A 23,633-nucleotide genomic window follows, 5' to 3' on the forward strand; every position below is an offset into this window, starting at 1 on the left:
TATTCCCAGGTTCTGGAAGTCGTCTGTGCATGTCATGGAGGAATGAACAGTGCATATAGGGTGTGTGGCCCAAATACCCCTGCAGTAAGCAGTGTACTACGTGGATGTCACTGCAGAATAGATTCATTCAAATGTGTTTGCATGAAACTGTTTTAGTTAAGGGTTGATCTAAAATCAATAATTTTCTCTAACTTCTTTTACATATCTCTTATGACCAAACTTCGATATTTTTAACTGCAGGCATCTGTTTAATCCTATAAAATGCTGTTAATCTCTATTAATTTCCATGGAGTCTCCAACTTTGAAAATTCCCAGAATTTTGCAACCCTCTGAGCATAAAATAACTAGTATTAACAATGGAAGCTAAAAATAGTTACGTTTATCTGCAGATTGTAACTTTAAAACACTGTAACAACTTGATATAGCTAAATGAGATAGGATGGACCTGTGTGTGTCAAAATAGAAGTGCAAATAAACCTGTTTTTACTGACACCAAGGTTTCTATGCAAGGCAGTCATGCTGGGTTTTAAAACCATAGTTGGTAGGAAATCTCCAAATTCCTCCACTGAATTTCACCATTTTGTGAACTTTCCAACTTCAAACCCTGAAATCTCAACTTTTGTTTAAAATTAACTCATAACTGCACAACCCATCTTACAGTGCCAATTGATAATTTTTTTGTTCGGTTTTCTTTTGTTGTGACAAAACGTTTTAATGAAAAATTAAAGTACTGCTGTACAGCTGTTTAAAAATCTCAATCAGTACGGTGGATCCCGACAAAAATGTATTTACTGACAAAATTTTAATAAAAGCTTTGAAACCAATGTTTTAAATAATCCAGAGTTTCCCAGTTTCTGTTAAAACAAGTATCACTGCGGTAAATAAGTATGTGGGATAAAAGTACCAATATATTAACATAGATTTTTAAACGTTGTGCAATTGGACTGTTCCGGTTTGTTATAAAAAGCAACAAAAATAAAAACAAAGGAGGTAATATTTATTCCCTATTTATTCAGAAGTTGAAGGTTCAAACTTGGAAACATTACCAGTAATGTCCCTTTAAGTAAGGATTTGTAGTAGGAATGTCAAACTTTAACTTCAAAATCCAATATGGCTGCCTTGTAAATACAATTTAAAGATGGCTGCAGTAAGAACTGTGTATTTGCTTCTGATGAAGCAAAGATTTTTCTCACTTGAACAAGTGATCTAGTGCTTGATGGCACTAGATCAAAACTAATTCAAATAAGTAAACCTTCAGGGGAAAGAAGACAATAACTTTATTTTAACAGGTATTTTAATAGACAATACAGATGTATATTTAACTGAAACATCCTTTCAGCCATCCCAACGTTTGAAGTGGTGAAGTAAAATGAGTATTCCAAACATCCAGTACAATATAAAAAGTATACAATATTTTTTTCTGATTACAGAGTTAAACAGCCACCAAGTTATTTTCCCAAAATAGGTGTGCTGCTCACTAAGTGACAACCAGTTCCAAAACTGAATCTTAACAGATTTGATAGTCCATTACCAAACCTAGCAGAACTTTATTTAACTATTTAATCAGTTCAGATAGACTTTCATTTATACCTGACCTGAATATCTTTCTGGGTGTATGCATAACAAACCCTTCAAACTGGGATGGGAACTCCTACAAATTTACCACAACACAGCATGAAAAAAAACAACAACAAAAAAAAACAACAATGTTTTCAGGGTGTAATTTATGTACAGAGACAAAAAACAGTAACAGGGGCGTGAGTAGAAATTCTTTACAGCAGTTTTGTGAAGCAGAGAAATTAAAACCTCTCCTGCAAGATTTATGTTGAGACTGTTAGACGAGTTGCAAAGAACCAGCCGCTGGGTCTTAAAGGGCTGGGAAAGTCGGTCATGTTGGAGCAAAAAGGTGGCGGCTGTGGTTGGTTAGATTAGGCCCCCCGTCTGTTGTTGGAACACGTCGATCGTATCCTCATCTTCCATTTCCAACTGCAGAGGAAAGCATTAAAACATGAATTTCACGTCACTAACATTTTTTTTCGTACTTTGTGTGTGTGTGAGAAAATTATTTTTATTCTACGTCTACCAACCAATAACAATAAAGGCATTTTTGGCAAACAGCTCAATCTCAGTCAGATTGGATGGAGAATATTTGTGTACCATTGTTTTTTAGTTTTAGAACAGATTTCCAGATAGATTTGGGTCTGGACTTTGACAGGGCCTTTCTAACACATGGACATGCTTTGATCTAAACCATTTTATTGTAGCTCTGGCTGTATTTTTATTCACTTCCCAGCTGGAAGGCGAACCTCTGCCGGAGCCTAAAGCTTTTTAGAGCCTCCAACAGGTTTTCTTCCATGATTGGCCTGCTTTTACCTCTATGCCATCAGCTCTGGCCAGTTTCCATGGCTTTCTTTCTACAGTGAACTTCTACTTAAATCTCAAATTTGTGGAATGTGTGACTAATAGTTTTCCCATCAATAGCTTCACCCACCTGAGCTGTAATATGGTTCCTATATTCTTCTAAATGTTTCTAAATACATAAAGAGCAAAGCTTTAACTTTCTATTAATGGAATTGTTTATTTTGTTGAATCTGTATACTTTCATACCTTGTATATTTGACATTACTGTAAATTCTCTTTTAATTTTGTACTTTTATTGCTTATTTGATGTGTACTTCTGTGTACTGCTGATACACTTGAATTTCCCCACTGAAGGACAAATAAAGGATTATTCCATTCTATTTCTACAGCTCCTCCTAATGCTTCCTTTGTCCAGCCTCTCAATTTAAGCACGCAGCCATGTATTGGTAGGTTTGCACTCTTACTTTTCAGATGATGAATTAAACAGCACTTTGTGAGATGTCAAATGCTTTCTTGTTTTATAACCCAACCCTGCTTGAAATTTCTCCACAGCTTTAACCTTAAACTATTTGCAGTGCTCTTGCTGTTTGTTCACTAATGTTTTCTAAAAAAAAACATCTGTGGCCTTCACAGAACAGCTGAATTTAAACAGAGAGGTAATTAAACAAACGTGGTTTCTATTCCACCATTTACTTTTGGCCTTTGAGGACCGTTGGTTGTTCTGGATTTTATTGAGGAGCATCAGAACAAACGGGGTTTCCTGCCACGTCACAATCGGGCAGTGTTTTGTGTTGATTTATCACATAAAATCCAGATAAATATATAAAGTTTGGGGATATTATGGTGACAAGATGTGAAAAGGTACAAGGGATATGCATGTATTTGAAAGGCACTATGTTTAAAGTGTACTGAGGGACAAGGCATAAGAGTAAAAGCCAATTGTTGCATTTATGTGGTACATGGCCTCAGGGTGACACCATGCCCTATACAAAGTCAATTCTTTGGTCTGCAGACATCAAACAGCATTGCTGGCCACTGAAACAGCAAGTTGTATTTGCCTTTCATGACAGCAGCATGCAATGACAGACTTGCCTCGCTTTGCAAAACTATACAATAATGATTTGTGACGACCTCAACCACGAACTGCAGTGAGTATAACTGGCATCTGTCTGCAGAGATATATTCAACACAGAAGACCAACTGAGATAGTTTGGTGCAACCCCACTGCCTTGGGCATTAAAGGCTCATAATCTCAGTCCCATGACCTGCACAGAGACAGCATGTGTGGCAGGTTGCCGCCCATAGACCTAATTCACAACTGCACTTATGAAGATGGGTATATTATTTAGTTTTTCAGGGGTATTTGGGTTACTTTAATCCTAGGACTGAAAAAAAGAGTGCAAGAATACTATTTTGACAAGGAAAGTGGTAAAAAAAACAATGCATGATTATTCCTGATATAAACTCTAAAAATATTTACTAACAGGTAGCAGAACTACATGCTAAATTCTTTTTAGTTCTTCAAATTAGTTGGGTGATTTTAACATGTTGTTTTGCAGAGTGACAATTTGCAACAAGCATCCCTGCAAGCTCACTACAGACATTCCTTTCTTTCTTCAATAAATGCTCCAGAAATGCTAAAGCCGTTGTTGTTATCCTTCAGACTTACCTGTGCTGGCGTGTCTGTCTCATTTATTGGCTGTCCGTCAAATCTGAACCTGATTTGCCTCATCGACAGTCCCTGGGAGAACGTAAAAAGATTGTCAGTTACATGCAACATACACAACAGCCTTTCTGCGAGAAATGCTGCAGCCCCGTTGCTGCTCACCACGAACGCTTCTGCCTTTCTCCCCAGCTTCAGCAGTTTTTATTGAAAAGCCGGGCATGTACATGAAAAACAAAACACACATTCTATCAAGTGTCAGTTGGCCTGTCTGAAGTATCTTCATTGTTGACGGGTAGAAAAACATACATTCTTATCAAATGTCAGTTGGACTTACTGATATATCTAAGTCAAACACACACAGACGCCTGACTGTTCGCCACACAATACATTTTATTTCACACATTATTAAACATATCTTGAGCATAACAATTCAGACCCTATTAAGTATTTTTAATGTTTCCAACATAAACAGCTTACAGAGGTAGAAAAACGTTTTACTGCCATAAAAACACAAAAATATCTCAACTGTGCTTGTGGTGGGTGAGGTTTGCATCAAACACTTTTTTATGCTTTTGCTTCAGTAGTATCAGCTTTGTATTCTCAAGAACGTCACAGATCCACAGTAACAACCATAGAGAACACTGGTGCCTCCACAGTCTGTGCACAGGAAGAGACTGTAACATGACTGCCCTGCGCAAATCAGAACAATTCACATCAGCTCACCAAGTACAATATGTTATTGTTAAACATAACAAACATGGACGGAAGCAGCTAAAAATCCCTTCTGAACACATTTAAGATAGTTAATAACCTTTTGTGGCAAAGGACTCAGTTTGTTTTTTTATTCACAATTATCAAACGTTTTAGCAAACAAAGACAGCTATTAGTAACAGTAGAAATTGGGTTTCCTTTTATTCATGTTAACTGTCTCCCCTGATGCTGTGAGCTGTGTTTGTGTAAAGCGCTATTTGCGACAGAAACTGCATCTGAAACAAATTCATTTATTCATTAGGCTCAGACACTGCCAACCTTTAATTAATCATGTAAAAAAAGTGAGAAGGTTTGGACACCACTATTATTTATGTACTTGCTAAAAAAACAAGACAATTCCCTCTGAAGCAGGCCAGGTGTAAATGTGACTGATGTAGGGTTAAACAAACTGCATGCAAGAATGAGGTTGTTATTAATAAAATAAAAAATGAACATCGAGTTTTACAGATACCAAAGTTTTAGATGGCCTCACATTAAGAAATACTAGTTCACATCAGAAAGAAGGAATGAATTTTAAATTACTGGATATTTTACAGTCGAGGAGAGATTACTTCATATTATCCACATACACTGAAACACTTATGAAGGATCTATTGTGCAATCAGGGTTTGAGATTAAAATGTTCATTCATTCATCTTCTATACTGCTTTCATTGTGGGTCACAGGGGCTGGTATCTATCTCCAGCAGTCTATGGGCGAGAGGCGGGGTACCCTGGGCAGGTCGCCAGTTCATCGCAGGGCAACATAGAGACATACAGGACACACAACCATGCACACACTCATTCACACCTAAGGGCAATTTAGAGAGACCAATTTAACAGTCATGTTTTTGGACTGTGGGAGGAAGCCGGAGAACCCGGTGAGAACCCAAGCATGTACAGGGAGAACAGGCAAACCACGACCTTCTTGCTGCAAGGCAACAGTGCTACCAACTGCACAACCATGCAGTCCTGCAGATTAAAATGTGCTTTTGAAAATACTTTCTATTTAGGAGAAGTTTCATTGCAAACCAAAAAGGACCTACATTTTGTTTCCTCACAATTAGAAAAATCCAGCAAATGATATAGCAACATATATAGTCTTTATTATCTGTTTTTGCTTGTTATGCCCCACAAACTCAATAAACCATAAGTAGTAACTAAAGCTCTTATTGGTGCTGGTTAGAAATTATAGACATCATAAAGCCCTTGACAGGTGGAAAAATTGGCACAAGTATTTGCTTTCTCATTTTGTAAGCAGAACTTTAATAAACACACCATATTTCCGAAAGTATTTTTTCACGCCAAATCTGCTGAATTCAAATCACACATTCAGGTGTTCCATTCACTTCCACGGCCACAGGCTTATAAAACCCAGCACCCAGGCATGGAGACTGCTTCTAAAACATTTGTGATGGAATGGGTCGCTCTCAGAAGCTCAGCGAATCCCAACGTGGTACATAAAAAAAAAAAAAAACACGACGAGCCTTCAGACTCTACCAAGAACAATACACAGAGAGCTTCATGGAATGGGATTTCATAGCTAAACAGCTGCATCCATATGCCCTACATCACAAAGAGCAATGCAAAGTGTTAGATTTAGTGGTGCAAAGCAGGCTGCCACTCAACTCTAGAGCAGAAGAGAGGTGGATTCAGAGATGATCATACTTCTCTGTCTGGCAATCCGGTGGACCAGTCTGGGTTTAGCAGTTGCCAGAAGCATGGCACTTTCCTGACTGCACTGTGTCAAGTGTAAAGTTTGCGGAGAAACTTGACTGGCCTATACAGAGTCCTGCCCTCACCTCCATCGAACACCTTGGGGATACATTTAGGCGGACATTGGGAGTCAAGCCTTCCTGTCCAACATCAGAGTCTGACCTCAAAAATGTATATCTAAAAGAATGGTCAAAAAGGTCCCATAAACACACTCCTAAATCTTGCAGGGCACCTTCGCAGAAGGGTTGAAGCTAGTATAGCTGCAAAGGTCGACTAACATCATAATAAACCCTATGGATTAGGAATCGGAGATTGTTCAAGTTCATATGTTTTATGAACACGGATGTCCACATACATTTGACTAAGAAGTGTAAATATAAAAAATATGATGATAATAAAAAGACAATGCTTCTGAAGTTTTAGAGTAATCCTGAACTAAATCAGGCTGTAAATTTCAAACTGAGCTGGATGACAAAAACGTCTTTCAGATGCTGACAGAAAAGACGAGGTTGACTTTGGGACCTATAAACGTTAATTTTGAGAATTTGATCCTATATTGACTGCAAAATAAAGGGGAACATCAGATATCGGATTGTACCTTTAAAGGTGTACAGGAGAGAAGTAAAAAAGAAGTAAAGCACGAGGCTGTAATGTTTTACTACCTATATAAAGGATATGCATCAACCATTTCATGGCTTTATTTCCTGTATTTGTCTGTAAGTGAGCGGCAGTGAATGGGACTGGATTTTGCTAAAAGATGGCCTTCAGATCTTGATGGTGCCTCATTCTAACCTAACGCTGCTCATTTAAAGTCAATTGAAATCTTCATTGCCAGTTCTTAGGAATATATTTCAACATCGCTAACATGACAAAATGGACATTTAAAATGAGAACCTTCGTTTCTTGGTGAATAAGAGCGATGTGTGTCGTGAGAGAGTTAACAATAATAACAAAATGTCTCAAAGCATCTCAAAAAAGATTGGCAAGTGCGTACTTCAGAGGTTCTGCTCTCAACTATGCACTGTCTTTACCGTGCCAACTCTTTTCCGCTCCCATTTCATTTGTGACAAATGCTTTGACATACTGGATAAAATCCAGGCGCAGTTACTAACATTAATGACAGCTTGCAGGCTTAAGCACCGACACAACAAACCAGAATACTTCTATGAACCTTTCTTGTTTCTCCTGACATTAAATGACAGGCAGAGGTTTGTTATTCTCTCTTTTGTTGTTAGCAAATGATGATTCCCTGTATTAAATATCATACACCTAAATAGTAGCAGAAGATAAGTGAAAAGGCTCTTGGCAAAAATGTCAATAATCTTGCTTGTTTTTGGTAGAACATTACTGGCTAAAAAGTAAATGTGCAATTTGTTGCATCTGAGACGTTATTTGCCCACCTGTCTCTCGCAGTAAGCCTTCATGAGTTTGATGAGCGGTGTGTGTCTTTTGATCTTGAACTGCACGACAGATCCATCCTGTCCTGCTACCTTCAGGTTTATGTGTTCGTTGTTTTCTGTCTTGACACCCTCCTGAGCGAAAAAAAGGCAGAAAAAAAGAGAGACATATAGATTTAGATTTGGAGTGATGATTTGTTAGTGAAACTTTTTCATTGGGATCTTACGAGACAGGCCAATTGAAAGTAGTGTATAATTGTGGAGCCAAAGGAAAATGCATTTTGGGGTATGGCCGTACCAGCTTTACACATCTAGAGAATAAAATGTTTGCCTTTTCTTCTTAGCAAAATAGTTCAAGCTGTCATAGTGGATGGAGAACATCTGTCAACATGAATGTTTAAGTCTTGCTAAATATTCTCTTTAGATGCACCAATCTAATAAATGAAAAAGCCTGGCTAAACCATTATGTTCTCTTGCTGTGTGTTTGGTGTTGTGCTGCTGGAAGGTGAAAAGCCTCATCAAAGCATCATGCTGCCACAACCATGTTTCACCATTGGGATGCAGGGTTCTCGCCAGCACATTTCTTAGACCACTATGCTAATTTTTTATGAGCTTTCTAAAATCATGTCAGCTTCGAAGGTTGAGTATAAACATCGTAATATCATGATGGGCCTGCAGAAGAAAAGGATGTCACATGTATGTATAAGTTGACAAGAAGGCACAAATACAAATCTTAAATTTATTTATGTTTATTTATTAACATTTACAAATTTAGACACCTATGCATACGTCTTTTTGACAGTTATCTTACCCCGTACATCAGCGACATTCTGGTCGATACTCCAATCCAGCTGGGGGCAGTAATGCACCACATCATTGTATGACAACTGCCAGAAAATGACTAAGAAGAAGCTATGCGGGATTATTGGATTGCTAAATTACTAGTTTGCCAGCTCACGCTCGCTGACAGTAGAATGACTTGGTGGCGCACAGATGAGTGAGTAAGGAAGATGGCTTTGTCAAAAATACATTCAATCTATACTACAATACTTCAGCCAAAGCTATCCACCTGGTTGAGCGAGCTACACTGCTGATAACACGGTCTCTTATAGCACATCAGCGAGCATACAAGTGTTCACTGTGAGTACAGTGGATTTTAGGAAAACACAAAAAGCCTTTCAGTGACTGGGAAATGATCAAAGAGTGCATGGAAGCTGTGGCAGAAACACGTTTAGATGGAAAAGAAAGACAACAACTTAAGGAAAAGGTTAAGCATATTGCCATGTCTGCTACAAGCACAAGGAGAGCAGAATTATTATACCAAGAAGTACTGACCCAGCTCGGCCGTGCTCTTCAAAGTGCGTTTAATATTGATACTTAAATTGGATTGCTCTTTTCTGTTCAGCATATGTCTTCATGGCCATATGAATAATTGATCAGTAGTTAAAAAACAAACAGTCTAGTGTTCATTAAATGTTAAATAAAAATGAAAGAAAATATTTTTGGCAGTTAATTTAAAATGTTCAGACTCCTCAGTTTTCAGAAGAAGGAGGTTGTGGACCTCCTGCTATTTTAGTTGGGGACCCCTGCTTTACGCCAACAACTTGTATAGATCTTAGTGACCAAGATCAAAAAGCTCATAGAGAGTGGGGGAAATTTGTAATATATATTGCAATGTTCAGCCCTATTCTTCATAACTGTTCACCAATGTTCAATATCAAACCTGAAACCTTTATAGAACAGCTACATTTACACCAAGAATTAAATACACTAAAGGGAACTATACTGACTGACTTCTGAAGGTAACTGGTTGCCTTTTGGTTTTTAAAGCACTATATAAATAAATAAAATAATAATAATTTATAATGATAATAATACGTTGCTGGGGGCGGTATAAAACAACATTTCAAAGCATTGTTATATTTCATTCCAATTCACAATTATGCACATTTGGCATTGGTCTATCACATAACATATATTGAAGTTTGTGCTTGTCACAGGAAAAAATATTAAAAAGTTTAAATGGTATGAATACTTGTTAAAGGGACAGTAAGCAACAATTATACAGAAATATATAATAATATTGCATTATAATAAAAATAGCTTTGCACCCCATACCTCACACTTTGGGGTGCAGAGATTGTTTTCACAGCTTTTATGATTTCGGTTTTTGTTATATGGTAAGTGCATAAAATAAAGTTTGTGTAAAAACAGAACGTGGGAATAATGTGTTTGGCATGACCAAACTAACGTGATAATACATTTTACTTGTGTCTATATTCCATTCTGGGGTTTAACTTACATATGCAGCAGTTATACAATCACATCACTTTTCCTACCGTTTAGTTGCGCGTAGAAACAAACTGCCTAGCATTGACAAGCTGCTGGGCACACAAACATTGGCCATGCACTGAGGATGATACCAGCTGGTTCACAGTGAGTGAAAAAGCAGAAAAAAAAGAAAAAAAAAACGATCTGCGCGCCTGCGGATGCGCGCTCCCAAACCTTCCGGTCTATCAAAGTAGGTACAGCTGATAGTTGAATTTCAGTATGCAACTTTCAAAACAGCCAAAATAGAAAGTGCCGAACTGTGTCGTCTTTCTTTAAGGTTTCATATCACACGGCCGGTAAAATAAGCTGGTATTTTGGATAAAACAGCAGAAAGACTCACCTTCGGTTTTTCATCAGCCATGGTCCCTCTTTTGGCGCTTCTCTATGCTGCCACACAAAGAATACGGGTACGCGCACGTACTCGTGCCCGCTTAAATTATTCTGACCAACGTGCGCGGCCCTGTGTCGGTGCGCGTTCACCTCACGCCGCGTTTAGTGGCTACGGGTAGTCACGAGGGTTTGAAGCGCAGTCATAGGCATAGGCGGGAGAGTCCCGTATGCGCGTTACAGAGGCCATGCTTCACGTGCACGCGCACAATGATGTTTCCCCCTTTTAATTCAGCTTACTCAGTTTATACGGACAATTTTTCCACAAATTACGGTTCATCACGCTGCTGGTCCCGCATCTGTGCTGTAATAGTCAGTCCAACTAGCCAGACCTTGCCATACATCTGTAGGAAAAGGCATCATGATGTTATTGCTGTTTTCACACTGTGTTCCAATGGCCATTTTGTTCCACCTTCTAAACCTGATCTGAAGGATCAACTTAAAGAAACATTCCTAAATGTCCACATCTCCAGCAGATTTGTACGATTATTTGTTGGTAACACTTATGGAGCTTTTATTTCTTGTTGATCCATATACTCTGCAACTTTAATGTCGTGATTATCTGTGTTATCGCTTTGCAAGATAAAAAAAAAAAGAATAATAACCATCACCGAGGACACGGTCGATAGGAAAAAGCAGGCATGAGAAAGGCAGCCTTGACGCATGCGCACTATTGGCTTCCTACTGAAAGACAGAGGCGGGTAAAGGAGACTGTCATCGCACATGTGTTTAATGGCATATTTATAGCGGAATCATTCTCATTTTAGATACGTAACGGGTCGATAGTACTGTTCCCTGATGGAGGAAGTAGACGTTGAGCCGACAGTCACTGTAAGTTTTCTTTGTTTCTTAGTTTTTCCCTACTTATCGCAGACAGATAGCATCGCAGTGCTAACAAGCTAACTAGATTCAAATAATCTGTTTTTATTTCAGAAATTCTGTAAATTTAAAGGAGTTTAATACTGCATAAAGACTGTTATTGTTGTTAATCTGTACTGTAACACATTGTAAAGGTTAGTTGTATTTAGAGTAAATACGTATTAACTTCATTAAGTGAAAATGTGTCTGTGTAGCTAAAATTAACATTAACGTGTCAACTATTAGGCAAATCGAGTTTTAATAGATGCACCATCTACTGATGTTGATAAACTGTTAAGATTCAATTATAGTTGTTTCTAAGAAATAAATCTGGCAAGTTATAATTTAAAGAACTAATGAAAGTGCTATTTTATTACTGTTTCAGTTTTATTTTAGTTTGGTAGGCAAAGTGTTGACAAACACTAAATCTGAAGGGCTACTGACTTCTGTTTTTCTTGGTTCTGTACAGTTACACTGTTTGTGTTTTGTTTGTATACAGAATATACCAGGAATCAGATATGGGAAGCATATGGGATTTGCCTGGGGTCCTGGAGATATCCTTGTATATGAGACGCAATTTAAGGCATCAGGTATGTCCATAAAAGTATTTACACACTTTTTAAAATTATTTCCATGTTTTGTCAGGTAATAACAAAATGTCATATATTTAGTTGGGATTTTTTTGTGATAGATCTATTCAAAGTTGCACAGAAACGTGAAGTTAAAAGATTAAAAATCCAGAAAGTGTGCCCTGTATTCCGCCATCTTTGTACAATCACTTTTCACATCTACATCTGCAAGTCGTATGGGGTATGTCACTACCAGTTCATTCATATCGGTTGGAGAGCTACTGTGAACATAAATTTTCAAGTTTTGACAAAGATTCTGAATTTGTTTTAGGTCTAAACTTTAATTAGGCCATTTGAACACATGAACATGCTTTGACCTGAATAATTCTGTTGATGAGCTGAATGATTTTTAGATTTTATTTTAGGGTATCACATTAGAGGGTCTGAATGCAAATCCATTCTACACTTTTTAGATATTTATTTGTAAGGAAGACTGAAAACCACATATCATTCTCAATTACAAGCTATTTTGTGTCAGTCTGTCACATAACATAACGTTATTTTAAATTTTTGGTTTTACCTTGAAAAAATGTGACAAATTTTAATAGGTATGATTAGTTTTGCAAGGCACTGTAAAGCCATGCTTCTCTGTAAGTTTTCACACTCTTACTTGTCTTTTGACCATACTGAGTCCTGTGCTTCAGGTCCTTCGCTGTCAGGCCCAGCTGACCCCTTCATCCACCAGGTCAGGAAGGATGAGGACATATACTCCCCAATTTTACGCAAACTGTTCAATGAGTCGCATCACATCTTTGTTGGGCTGCAGACAATCAAAGAGGACCTCCCCAGCAAGAGCAAAAGAACTCAGTCAGTCCCCTTTGGATTTTATAACATAGCTTTTTAATTTTCTCTCGATGTAAAAAGACACAGAAGAATCTTACAAATAAAAATAAAAAACCTGTATGATTGAAAATTTGAACTCCATCTTTCACGTTTAATAGATTTGTCAGCATCAGCAGAAACTACAGATCTGTAATTCGGGCTTGCATGGAAGAGCTTCAACAAGTTGCAGGTAAGATATTGAAAATAGAATGAAAATGCTTTGCCTGTTGTGCATGTTTTCTTGAGACTCACCAAATTTATTTATTTATGCAGTTTCTACAAGAGATACAGAGATGGCCACACAATATGGAAATCAGGCATGCATCAGCAACATTTATACCTTGAGTATATACTGGATTATTGGATTATGTGTTATTGTTGTCCTTTTAAAATGCTGATTTCTCTTTTTAAACCTGTTAAATGCAATAAAATGAGCTAATTGGGGTTAGATCACAGCATTTGCATTTGCAAAGAAATAAAACCTAGCTCTTAAATTGAAAATATAAGCTCTTGACATTTGGCATTTTAATTTCCCCATAATTCACTTCCCCTTCAACCGAACAAGCAATGGGTGGAGTTTTTTTTTAAACAGTTTTGACTTTGTATTTGTAAACCAAAAGTCATAACAGTAGCAGCCAAACAAGCATACTCAATAATAAGTTTAATTACAATGGGAAAGTTCCGCTATCATTTTGTTCAAAAATGACTGCTGGACCTGTCCATCTCTTAGAGGCAGAGTTGGACATTTAGATGCTGTTGAAACTGGTAAGAAAGTGTTATTATTCCCAGTTAAACGAGTCCTGTGCAGTCATGAACTGCCAGTCAGACAGGAAGAATCCGTTAACAAAAGCCAAAAAAGGCTGAGATGACAGTTTTGCAAATGCACTTGGGAACAAAAACTCTCAATTTGGAGACATTTGGAAGGGGAAAACACCATCCCAGCTGTGAAGTGTGGCGGTGGGAGCATCATGTTGAGTGGGTATTTTGCTGCCGAGGTGAAAAGAGGTGCGCATAAGCAAGGCAGCCTATAAACCTGCCCCATTTGGATCAGTTCTGTCAGGACAGAATTTAAGCAAGCTGTGTGTGTAGATTGAGGAAGGATACCTGAAATGCTTGACGCAAATTTATGTATTATTTTCTGGAATTTTGCAAATAGAAACAGGTTATCCTAACTGACCGAAAGCAGGAAATTTAAAGTCTGATTTGTTTTGTCAGTGAGGGGGAAAAAAAACTATTTTTACAAGTTATGTCAACATCTGGTTTCGATTCTGTTTGATTAGAAGTATAATTCATACTGGGTTTGGTGACTTGTCACAAAAAATGTCAGAAAATAGTTATTTCTTGGTACCATTGTGCTAACCACCTTTTTGCTGTTTTGTCACAGGTTTCTATTCTTTTGGCCATAGAACTGATCTGGAATCTGTGTGAAGTGCTTTATATCGATGCTGCTCCTGGTAACTCTTTAACGTTTTTTATTCCCGTTGTCATTTCTTGTCTTGTGAAATAACATCTTCCAATTTTGTGACTTCGAAATCAAAGCAACGCTGCATTGTTTGTGTATTCCCAGCTGGCTCTCTGTTGCTTCATCTTCTGGACTGGGTGAGGTTACACAAGGCTGATGTTGATGAGAAGGCCAGGGATGTGCTGCAGAGTGACAGCCCTGCAGAGCACCACAATTACTGGGATGTGGTACGTACAGAAGGAACTCTAGGAGGTCTGATTTTAATAAGGACTACAAGGAGTGGTGATAGTTTTACGCGTGGCTGTTAGAGTATTTTTCTTCTTCTATAAATTTTGTGGACCAGATGTAAATGGCAGTGGCAAATCCCAATGATCACATGTCTTGTGTGTACAGGTGGTGAGTTATGTTCTGCAGGGCAGTTTGGTAGAAGCCAGACAGATGCTGGTGAAACAGGTCACCCTACAGCCAGCCTCCAGGAACATGTACAAACTAATGGATAGCTTACTCGGCAAAATGCCCTTTTTCAGTGTAAGTACACTATGATATACCCTTTGTTGTTTAGAACATTATGAAAAATCCCACTTTCTGTGAGGAGTTTAAAACCTTTCTGTGCATGTTGTCTGTTTTTGTTTGCCCTCCAGCGAACCTGCATTCTTTGTTTCTTGCCTTTTGGTTATTAACATCTCAGATATGCTTTCAATTCCCCATGAACCTGAGCGGGATGGTATAAATAATAAATTATTTGTATTCTTCAGCAAACTTTCTAATTGTGGAGAAATACAGGAATTTCCCTTGGCACAAATATTTCTAGCTGGAATATAAGATTTTTGAAGTTAAAGGAGACGAGGCACATCTTCCTTACAGCCATAGCACCACCAAACTGATTAAGGATGCAGATTGCATAACTTTGTTTGGCCTGTTGCAGACAAATCATCCCTCTGGCGAAGCCTTCTACAAACAAAAATAAAACTCCTTGAAGGGTGGCTTGAGAATATAAAGCCAGGAATTAACATATCCAAAACCAATGAGCTGTTTTTCCTTTAAAAAGCCAGACTCTACATACGAGTCTGCTATATTAAACAGTCACGAGCTTGACTGAAAAGGGATTTTAATTTTATGAAATGTTTAAAGTTGTTTAAAGTGGAGCTTCCTGGATCTTCACAGATTATTGATCATTTGCTGGCTAGACATTGAGAGCTTCTTAACATTTCACCTGCGGTTACTTAAACTGTAATTACAGGAGTAAATTGTTTGTTTATGTTTACAACTGGAATAGTTTGCCTTTTTGTTTTAATGATGATCGCAAAAAAAAAAAAAAAAAGTATTTTTCAATATTCGATCTGTTAATTCCTAATCCGAGGAGATCAAGGGAAAAATGGCGCATCCGTTTTGATCTCCTGACCTACAAGAGAGTGAAGTTATATTTTAACATGTGGGTCAAACATAAGTTGTCCCAGACAACATGCCAGGGTTTAGTTTCAGAGCTGCTGGTGACTTCTTACACCCTCACTTCAAATCCGCTCGATTTCAGTCAAAATTTGGAAGACATGCAATTGCAGCAATATTGTTGAATGTTGCGATGATATTTGTTGCGATTAAACAATGTTTCAATCTGTCTTTTCCATCCTAATGATGTCCTCAGTGCTCTCTATAAACTTTAGCATCTCAGGCACTAATATCTATCCAGTCAGGTCTGGACATCAAGGACAGTAAGTCCATTCTGCTGGCCAAATTTGTCTTTAGCTCTCAGATTTATTAATGCATTGCCCATGAAATATAGCAGACTACCGATTATTGCATTCAAGAAGTCATTTGCAATTTCTGTATCTCACACTGATGGTGTGATTCGATATATTGTGCGGCTAGACCGTTTGGTTTTTCTCATTAGAACAGCATGTCTTAGCTGTTAGCATTGCTATTTTAAATTTCTATAATGTCATCCTCAGCCTGGTGGCACTGAGACAGTGACAGAGTTTGATGTGAAGTGGAGTAACTGGCATAAGGAGGTGGAGAGCTACCTGAAGGACAACTCATTTGCAAGCAACCACCACCTAGAGCTCATCTGTAAGGTCGGAGACGCTGTGCACACATCTGGCCTTTTTGCTCAGATCCTTGAGTACTTGTTAAAATGCAGTCTGAACCTTCCACCATGAATTGAACTTTTAAGACACTTTTTGAGTCTTTTCACTTTGTTGTTTTGTTAATATTTTAGATCCTCGTGGGCGATGAAGACACTCTGCTGGAGCAGAAGGAGCTGCTTAGCACCTGGTATCACTTTCTTGTCACAAGACTGCTCTACTGCCACCCTACAGTGAAACCCTTTGAGTTACATTACTATGCACAGGTGCGCCCCATTCCATGCAGTTTAGCACTGTTTCTTACTGTGTTGTTGTTTTACTGTACGTCTGTGTTTGCATGCACTGCAGTCATGCCTGACGATGTTCCTGGACTTGAGGAGTGTCCAGGAGCCTTTAGACAGCATCTTACTGGCTGCCTTTGAGTATGACATTTGTCTGGTCATCAAGGACTGCAGGTGGGATGAATGACATATTGGCTTACAGAACTAAACAAAATATATTCAAAACCAAACCTGAAGTTTATGAAGTTTGACTTTTTTTCCCCTTGCTATGTTTCCTCAGCATTGTTCTCAACAACTGGTGGTTCGTGGCTCATTTGACAGACCTGCTGGATCACTGCAAACTCCTCCACTCTCATAATCTAAAGTAAGGATGCTTTAGGTTATGAATTTGGTATGAAGGTGAAAAGATTACACACATTACTGGGCTAAGATTAGGATGTGTGTTTGTGTTCAGCTTTGGGTCCAACATGAGAGAGTTCCTCCTGTTAGAGTATGCCTCTGGTTTATTCACTCATCACAGGTATGTTTAAACTGTCTCTCAAGGTTCATTTGCTCCTTCCTCCCTCTGTGTTTTATATTTTACATTTAACTCAAAGGACTGAAAACTTTGGGTTGAAAATGTTGAATAAGGAAAAGTATGTAATTGTTACATTGCATATGTGTCTGTATTGTTTTGCACTGTTAACACATAATACAAGGTTGTTCAGAATATTGCAAATTTCTAACTCTGGCTTGAAAGTCTGTGGCAGTGTGCTGTGGATTACTTCGACCAATGTCCAGAGTTGGGCCGAGCTTGCCTGGAGCTGCAGATCGAGCGTGTGCCCTTAGATAATGAACGGAAAGCGCTCAAAGTGCTCCGGATCTGTGAGGAGAGGCAGATGTCAGAGCAGGGTAACATTTTGCTTTTCCTTGTGAAACTATATCCATCTCTTAGCATTTAGCTAAGTCTTAAAGCCTTGCTTTGTTTTCTGGATTTCAGTGCGGAGTATCTGTAAGATCATGGCTATGAGAGCTCTGAGGAACAACAGACTGGGCTCAGCTCTGTCCTGGAGCATCAGGGCCAAAGACGCTGCCTTTGCCACCCTCATCTCTGAGAGGTTACTTCGTAACTGTGCACTTTTGGTTATAATGAATCTTTCCATTTATGGATTACAGTGCCTTTTTGATCAGTGATCAGTATCAGTAGCCCTTAACCTTCTTGACAGCTTGTAACATCACAACCACAGATTTCACTGTTTTGTTTTTTCTTTTGTTTTCGTGCTCTTTTGTGATGAACCAACACAAAGTTGCACATAACTGTAGTTATGTGAAAGAAAAGCAATACAAGAATGTTTAATTTTTTTTACAAAACAAAATCCCTAAAAATACTGCCAGGCACTGTTTGTGAAGGCTCTATAAGAGATTTAAGAAGATGCCTTTTGCCAAAATAACAAAATATAATTTTTGTTGTTTCTAGGTTCTTACAGGATTACTGTGCCAAAGGGACTTTTTCTGACTTGGATCTGATTGACAATTTGGGTCCAGCAATGCTACTTAGTGACAGGCTCACTTTCCTCGGTATGAACACTCAAACACACACCCTGAACCATTAAACAGCTCCCCCCATTTGAGGCACTTTCAGTCTTCACACTCCACTGTGACAGAACATTCAGTGAGTAGCTTTGACCTCGGACAACTTCCCACTTCGGTCTGCGATTACATGAGATGGTGTTTAAATCAGAGCTGTATTGTGGGGTTCAGTAACACTGAGCTGTAGCATGATAGACACTTTTTATATGTAAACTTCTCTGCAGAACAACATAGATTTTCTGATATCTTAATTTATTTTATTGTAACTCTTAGTGAATAAGTGGTTTAAAAGTCTCCTTGAATTCTTATGCAAACACAAAGTTTACATGTGTTGTACAGAAATAAGAGTGAGAACAATAGAAAACAAATCACTTCTTTGATATTACCGTATTTTCCGCACTATAAGGCGCACTTAAAAACCTTACATTTTTTCAAAAAATGACAGTGCGCCTTGTAATCCGGAGCGCCTTATATATGGATCAATTGGTTAATTGGTTGATCCATACTGGTTGTACACGGCGCTCTGTCAAAATGTTTCAGTACGACTGGTAAACTACAAAGCCGCACCGCTTGCAGCATTACGGCTACCGTAGTCGGGGGTGTCGCCGAAGTAATAGCGGTAAACACCTGTATTGTGCTTACTCCTAGTCCAACACCACTTGTGTGTGAATAACGACCCCAAAATTGCACCTTTCAAGAGACACGCTTACGATGCTGAGTTCAAACTCAAGGCTGTCAGCTACGCAGTCGAACATGGGAATAGAGCAGCAGTGAGAGAATTCAACAGTTAACGCTACTATATTGTGAATGTACTAACGTTTGATTTAGTGCATCAAACTGTTTCTTTTACGTGTTTACTGAATCAGGGAAAAGTTTCCTTTCACGTTTTAACTAACGTTTGATTTCAACTTCATAGACTCCAATGCATTCCTAACGTGCGGTTGGCTCTATTCAATAGATTTCTATGTAGAGGAGACCTTACCATGAGAGTGAATGGAGTTATCAGAACGCTGGTTTGTAGTGTATTAATAAAGTTTGACTGACTGACTTATCTGACTGTTTTGTTGACATTCTCTTTAGCACAGCTCCATCTAGTGGATGCATAACGCAACCCCAGTCAAACGTTTGACTGCAGTAGCTTCTATTCTATGCGCCTTATAATCCGGTGCGCCCTATATATGAAAAAAGTTCTAAAATAGGCCATTCATTGAAGGTGCGCCTTATAATCCGGTGCACCTTATAGTGCGGAAAATACGGTAATCAAACTGCACTTCTTTTTTTTTGTTGTTGCATGCACCAGGAAAATACAGGGAGTTCCACAAACTGTATGGGGAGAAACGTTTCAAGGGGGCTGCAAAGCTGCTGCTCTCCCTCATGACAGCAAAGATTGCTCCACAAAGTTTCTGGATGACTCTGCTGACCGACGCTCTGCCACTGCTGGAACAGACGGAGGTCAGTCAGCATGCTGGATGTCTGTAAACTGTAGACTTTTGGTTGTGAATTCAAGGCGTTGGTTCACTAGAGATGTAGTATCTTCAGATGTTGAGGGTTTTAGAGCTAGATTGTTTTTGTCTTGCTTTAGATGTTATTTCTTTAGGTAAAGAAACAGATTAACAGAGGAAAGAATAAATCCCAATTAAAGTATTAATTAGGTTTTACTGTCCCAGTCATGACTGGAAGAACGTATATTGAGATGGAACACATTTTTGACAGAAGAAGACCCACTTCTGAGTACTGAAAACAAATATTTGGTCAACCTTTTAGAAATATCCCTGAACTAGTAAATTATCAGAAGAATTGCTAATTAAATCTGCTCTCTACAAATTGTGACAGGTATTTCTATAAACTGTGATTACTAAACATGTACAGTGATCCCGGTTCAGGAAACAAACTTTTTAAATCCAAGAACTTCACCATTGCAAACCTGTCAAATTCTCTCAGCGATTTCTGATGAATTATGGAGATAAATGATGATGCAAATAATGAGCTCTCACTTTATGTATATTGTCCTCCAGATTCTATTATTTCCTATTATAATTGATTGCGGATTTATTAGTCGACTCATCCTCGTAGCAACCAGTTGACTGTAATGAAATAGGACAGATTAAGACCCTATGCGACCAGGTTTTAAATAGAAATTATGACCATTTTATAACCATATTTCATTACCCATGCCCTGGAGTAAATTAGAGACATTTCTTTATTCATTAGTTGTCAAGGCAAGTACATAACATCTGGAATCTCGAAATCACTTTACTGCTATTTTATTCAGTTAATAAATTCAATATTACTGTAATCACTTACATGCATCTAGCTACACTACAAGTCTTTTATGCTGATTTACATAATTTGACCTGGATCTTGTTAGTTATGCCAGCAAATCCTCATAAGTGGTTCTCATTGCATTGGGAAGATGTTTTAACTTGATAAATTCTTATTTCTTGTCACTATATAGATGGAAGTGTAGAATTAAAGAGTGATTTAGAGAAACTAAATGACTGTTTTTGTTGTTTTAGTGTCTTTCTATTAACACATAACCTCGAATTCTTATTTTCAGGTGATCTTCTCGGCAGACCAAACCAATGAGTTGATGTACTGTTTAGAGGAGCTGACGTCCTCACTGAACAGCACAGCTCCTGGTGCAGACAGACCAATGCAGGTACAGCTTTTATGCTGCTTTTTTGATCCTACTTGGAGTTGTTTTAAAGTCAAAACACCCCCAGTAGGTGTTCCTTACTGAAGAGAAATCTTCATTTTTAAGTACAAGTGTGTGACTGTAGACACATACTGTAGATAGCTTTTTTTGAACATTGTTTGTACATAAATATGTGATAGATTCTAATAATGCACACTAGTTCTAAAAGGATGTGTGGAGAGTTTAAAGCATCAATCTCCAGCTGCTGAAGTGTCTAAGAAGTACCATCTGCCAAACATTTAATTTAAGCACATCTGTGTTTTCAGCAGGAAGACGTCGAGCAGACAAAAGTGGAGCTCCTGAGGCTCTCTCTGGCCAGGAATCTGGCAATGGCTGTCGTCAAAGAAGGAACTATGGAAACATGAGAGGGATCAATGTTCAAAATAAAGCTTTTTTGTTTTTTGTATTGTATATAAAAATAAAATAATTTTCATGCTGTACATTGACATCTGATATGTGAAAAAAAAAAGGTTTCATAAATCCCAAACTGTTTTAAAGAATCCTTATTTAGTGTTGAATAATCCATTTCAATTTCACCAGTCTTTTACATACTTCATACAATGATTGAAGGTTCCAAGGAGCAATATGAAGGAGTGCACATTCTCCATTCATATTTAATGCTTTGACTGTTTATAAATTTTGTAAAAATGATGCATGTGTACGATAAGATACTAATTACATGCAGAATTATGTGATCCATATGATCCAGATCCTGGTAAAAGTGCCAGAATGCCCATTGCTACTAAACCAGTGGGTCCTCATTAACAATCACATTTTCCATCTCAGAAAAGTTTTTAAAACCAGGCTAAGAAAAGGAGAAAAATGTTTTGGTTGGATAATACAGGTCCTTCTCAAAATATTAGCATATTGTGATAAAGTTCATTATTTTCCATAATGTCATGATGAAAATTTAACATTCATATATTTTAGATTCATTGCACACTAACTGAAATATTTCAGGTCTTTTATTGTCTTAATACGGATTATTTTGGCATACAGCTCATGAAAACCCAAAATTCCTATCTCACAAAATTAGCATATTATTAAAAGGGTCTCTAAACGAGCTATGAACCTAATCATCTGAATCAACGAGTTAACTCTAAACACCTGCAAAAGATTCCTGAGGCCTTTAAGACTCCCAGCCTGGTTCATCACTCAAAGCCCCAATCATGGGTAAGACTGCCGACCTGACTGCTGTCCAGAAGGCCACTATTGACACCCTCAAGCAAGAGGGTAAGACACAGAAAGACATTTCTGAACGAATAGGCTGTTCCCAGAGTGCTGTATCAAGGCACCTCAGTGGGAAGTCTGTGGGAAGGAAAAAGTGTGGCAGAAAACGCTGCACAACGAGAAGAGGTGACCGGACCCTGAGGAAGATTGTGGAGAAGGGCCGATTCCAGACCTTGGGGGACCTGCGGAAGCAGTGGACTGAGTCTGGAGTAGAAACATCCAGAGCCACCGTGCACAGGCGTGTACAGGAAATGGGCTACAGGTGCCGCATTCCCCAGGTCAAGCCACTTTTGAACCAGAAACAGCGGCAGATGCGCCTGACCTGGGTTACAGAGAAGCAGCACTGGACTGTTGCTCAGTGGTCCAAAGTACTTTTTTTGGATGAAAGCAAATTCTGCATGTCATTCGGAAATCAAGGTGCCAGAGTCTGGAGGAAGACTGGGGAGAAGGAAATGCCAAAATGCCAGAAGTCCAGTGTCAAGTACCCACAGTCAGTGATGGTCTGGGGTGCCGTGTCAGCTGCTGGTGTTGGTCCACTGTGTTTTATCAAGGGCAGGGTCAATGCAGCTAGCTATCAGGAGATTTTGGAGCACTTCATGCTTCCATCTGCTGAAAAGCTTTATGGAGATGAAGATTTCATTTTTCAGCACGACCTGGCACCTGCTCACAGTGCCAAAACCACTGGTAAATGGTTTACTGACCATGGTATCACTGTGCTCAATTGGTCTGCCAACTCTCCTGATCTGAACCCCATAGAGAATCTGTGGGATATTGTGAAGAGAACGTTGAGAGACTCAAGACCCAACACTCTGGATGAGCTAAAGGCCGCTATCGAAGCATCCTGGGCCTCCATAAGACCTCAGCAGTGCCACAGGCTGATTGCCTCCATGCCACGCCGCATTGAAGCAGTCATTTCTGCCAAAGGATTCCCGACCAAGTATTGAGTGCATAACTGTACATGATTATTTGAAGGTTGACGTTTTTTGTATTAAAAACACTTTTCTTTTATTGGTCGGATGAAATATGCTAATTTTGTGAGATAGGAATTTTGGGTTTTCATGAGCTGTATGCCACAATCATCCGTATTAAGACAATAAAAGACCTGAAATATTTCAGTTAGTGTGCAATGAATCTAAAATATATGAATGTTAAATTTTCATCATTACATTATAGAAAATAATGAACTTTATCACAATATGCACATTTTTTGAGAAGGACCTGTAGATAACAGAATAAAAGATTGAGAAACACCTCGGGTAAAGATTAAACCGCTCCATACCTCTGATTTCATCCATAGATGCTGTCTGATTTTGATACTGACTTCATTTGACAAAAGGAAGAACATTTCAAATTCACATTTAGAACGGACAATTGGATAATAAAGAACATGGATATAGCCAAG

General features: G+C 38.4%; 2 protein-coding genes across 3 annotated transcripts; one reads left to right on the forward strand and one right to left on the reverse strand.

Annotated features, from left to right (window-relative positions):
- Window positions 1-1,253: 1,253 nt before the first annotated feature.
- On the reverse strand, window positions 1,254-10,689 carry LOC124864457 (small ubiquitin-related modifier 2). Its single transcript, XM_047359239.1, has 4 exons — window positions 10,561-10,689; window positions 7,893-8,024; window positions 4,031-4,102; window positions 1,254-1,986 (listed from the first exon to the last, which is right to left on the reverse strand). Exons 1-4 carry the CDS (start codon window positions 10,579-10,581, stop codon window positions 1,924-1,926), a joined length of 288 nt encoding a protein of 95 aa, XP_047215195.1. The 5' UTR covers window positions 10,582-10,689; the 3' UTR covers window positions 1,254-1,923.
- Window positions 10,690-11,280: 591 nt separating this feature from the next.
- Window positions 11,281-21,441, forward strand: LOC124864479 (nuclear pore complex protein Nup85-like). Of its 2 annotated transcripts, none has more exons than XM_047359273.1 (19): window positions 11,281-11,438; window positions 11,965-12,055; window positions 12,739-12,901; window positions 13,036-13,106; window positions 13,190-13,233; window positions 14,301-14,370; window positions 14,484-14,605; window positions 14,772-14,906; window positions 16,325-16,447; window positions 16,591-16,722; window positions 16,805-16,911; window positions 17,018-17,101; window positions 17,192-17,257; window positions 17,477-17,628; window positions 17,717-17,834; window positions 18,194-18,294; window positions 19,607-19,758; window positions 20,864-20,965; window positions 21,268-21,441. In XM_047359273.1, exons 1-19 carry the CDS (start codon window positions 11,406-11,408, stop codon window positions 21,364-21,366), a joined length of 1,965 nt encoding a protein of 654 aa, XP_047215229.1. In that variant the 5' UTR covers window positions 11,281-11,405; the 3' UTR covers window positions 21,367-21,441. The 2 variants fall into 2 exon arrangements, with proteins under 2 accessions (XP_047215229.1, XP_047215230.1); XM_047359274.1 differs by having other exon boundaries at window positions 21,271-21,441.
- Window positions 21,442-23,633: the final 2,192 nt, after the last annotated feature.

The sequence above is a fragment of the Girardinichthys multiradiatus genome, chromosome Y (assembly GCF_021462225.1).
Source record: "Girardinichthys multiradiatus isolate DD_20200921_A chromosome Y, DD_fGirMul_XY1, whole genome shotgun sequence".
Taxonomy (NCBI): Eukaryota; Metazoa; Chordata; class Actinopteri; order Cyprinodontiformes; family Goodeidae; genus Girardinichthys; species Girardinichthys multiradiatus.

Coding starts and splice junctions, on each gene's coding strand:
- LOC124864457 (XM_047359239.1), bottom strand. CDS start 10,581: ATGGCTGATGAAAAACCGAAG. Junction 4,103..7,892: donor AGGCTTACTGCGAGAGACAG/GTGGGCAAATAA, acceptor ACGTTCTCCCAG/GGACTGTCGATGAGGCAAAT. Junction 1,987..4,030: donor AGACAGACACGCCAGCACAG/GTAAGTCTGAAG, acceptor TTTCCTCTGCAG/TTGGAAATGGAAGATGAGGA.
- LOC124864479 (XM_047359273.1), top strand. CDS start 11,406: ATGGAGGAAGTAGACGTTGAGCCGACAGTCACT. Junction 14,907..16,324: donor GCAAAATGCCCTTTTTCAGT/GTAAGTACACTA, acceptor TGTCATCCTCAG/CCTGGTGGCACTGAGACAGT. Junction 20,966..21,267: donor GTGCAGACAGACCAATGCAG/GTACAGCTTTTA, acceptor CTGTGTTTTCAG/CAGGAAGACGTCGAGCAGAC.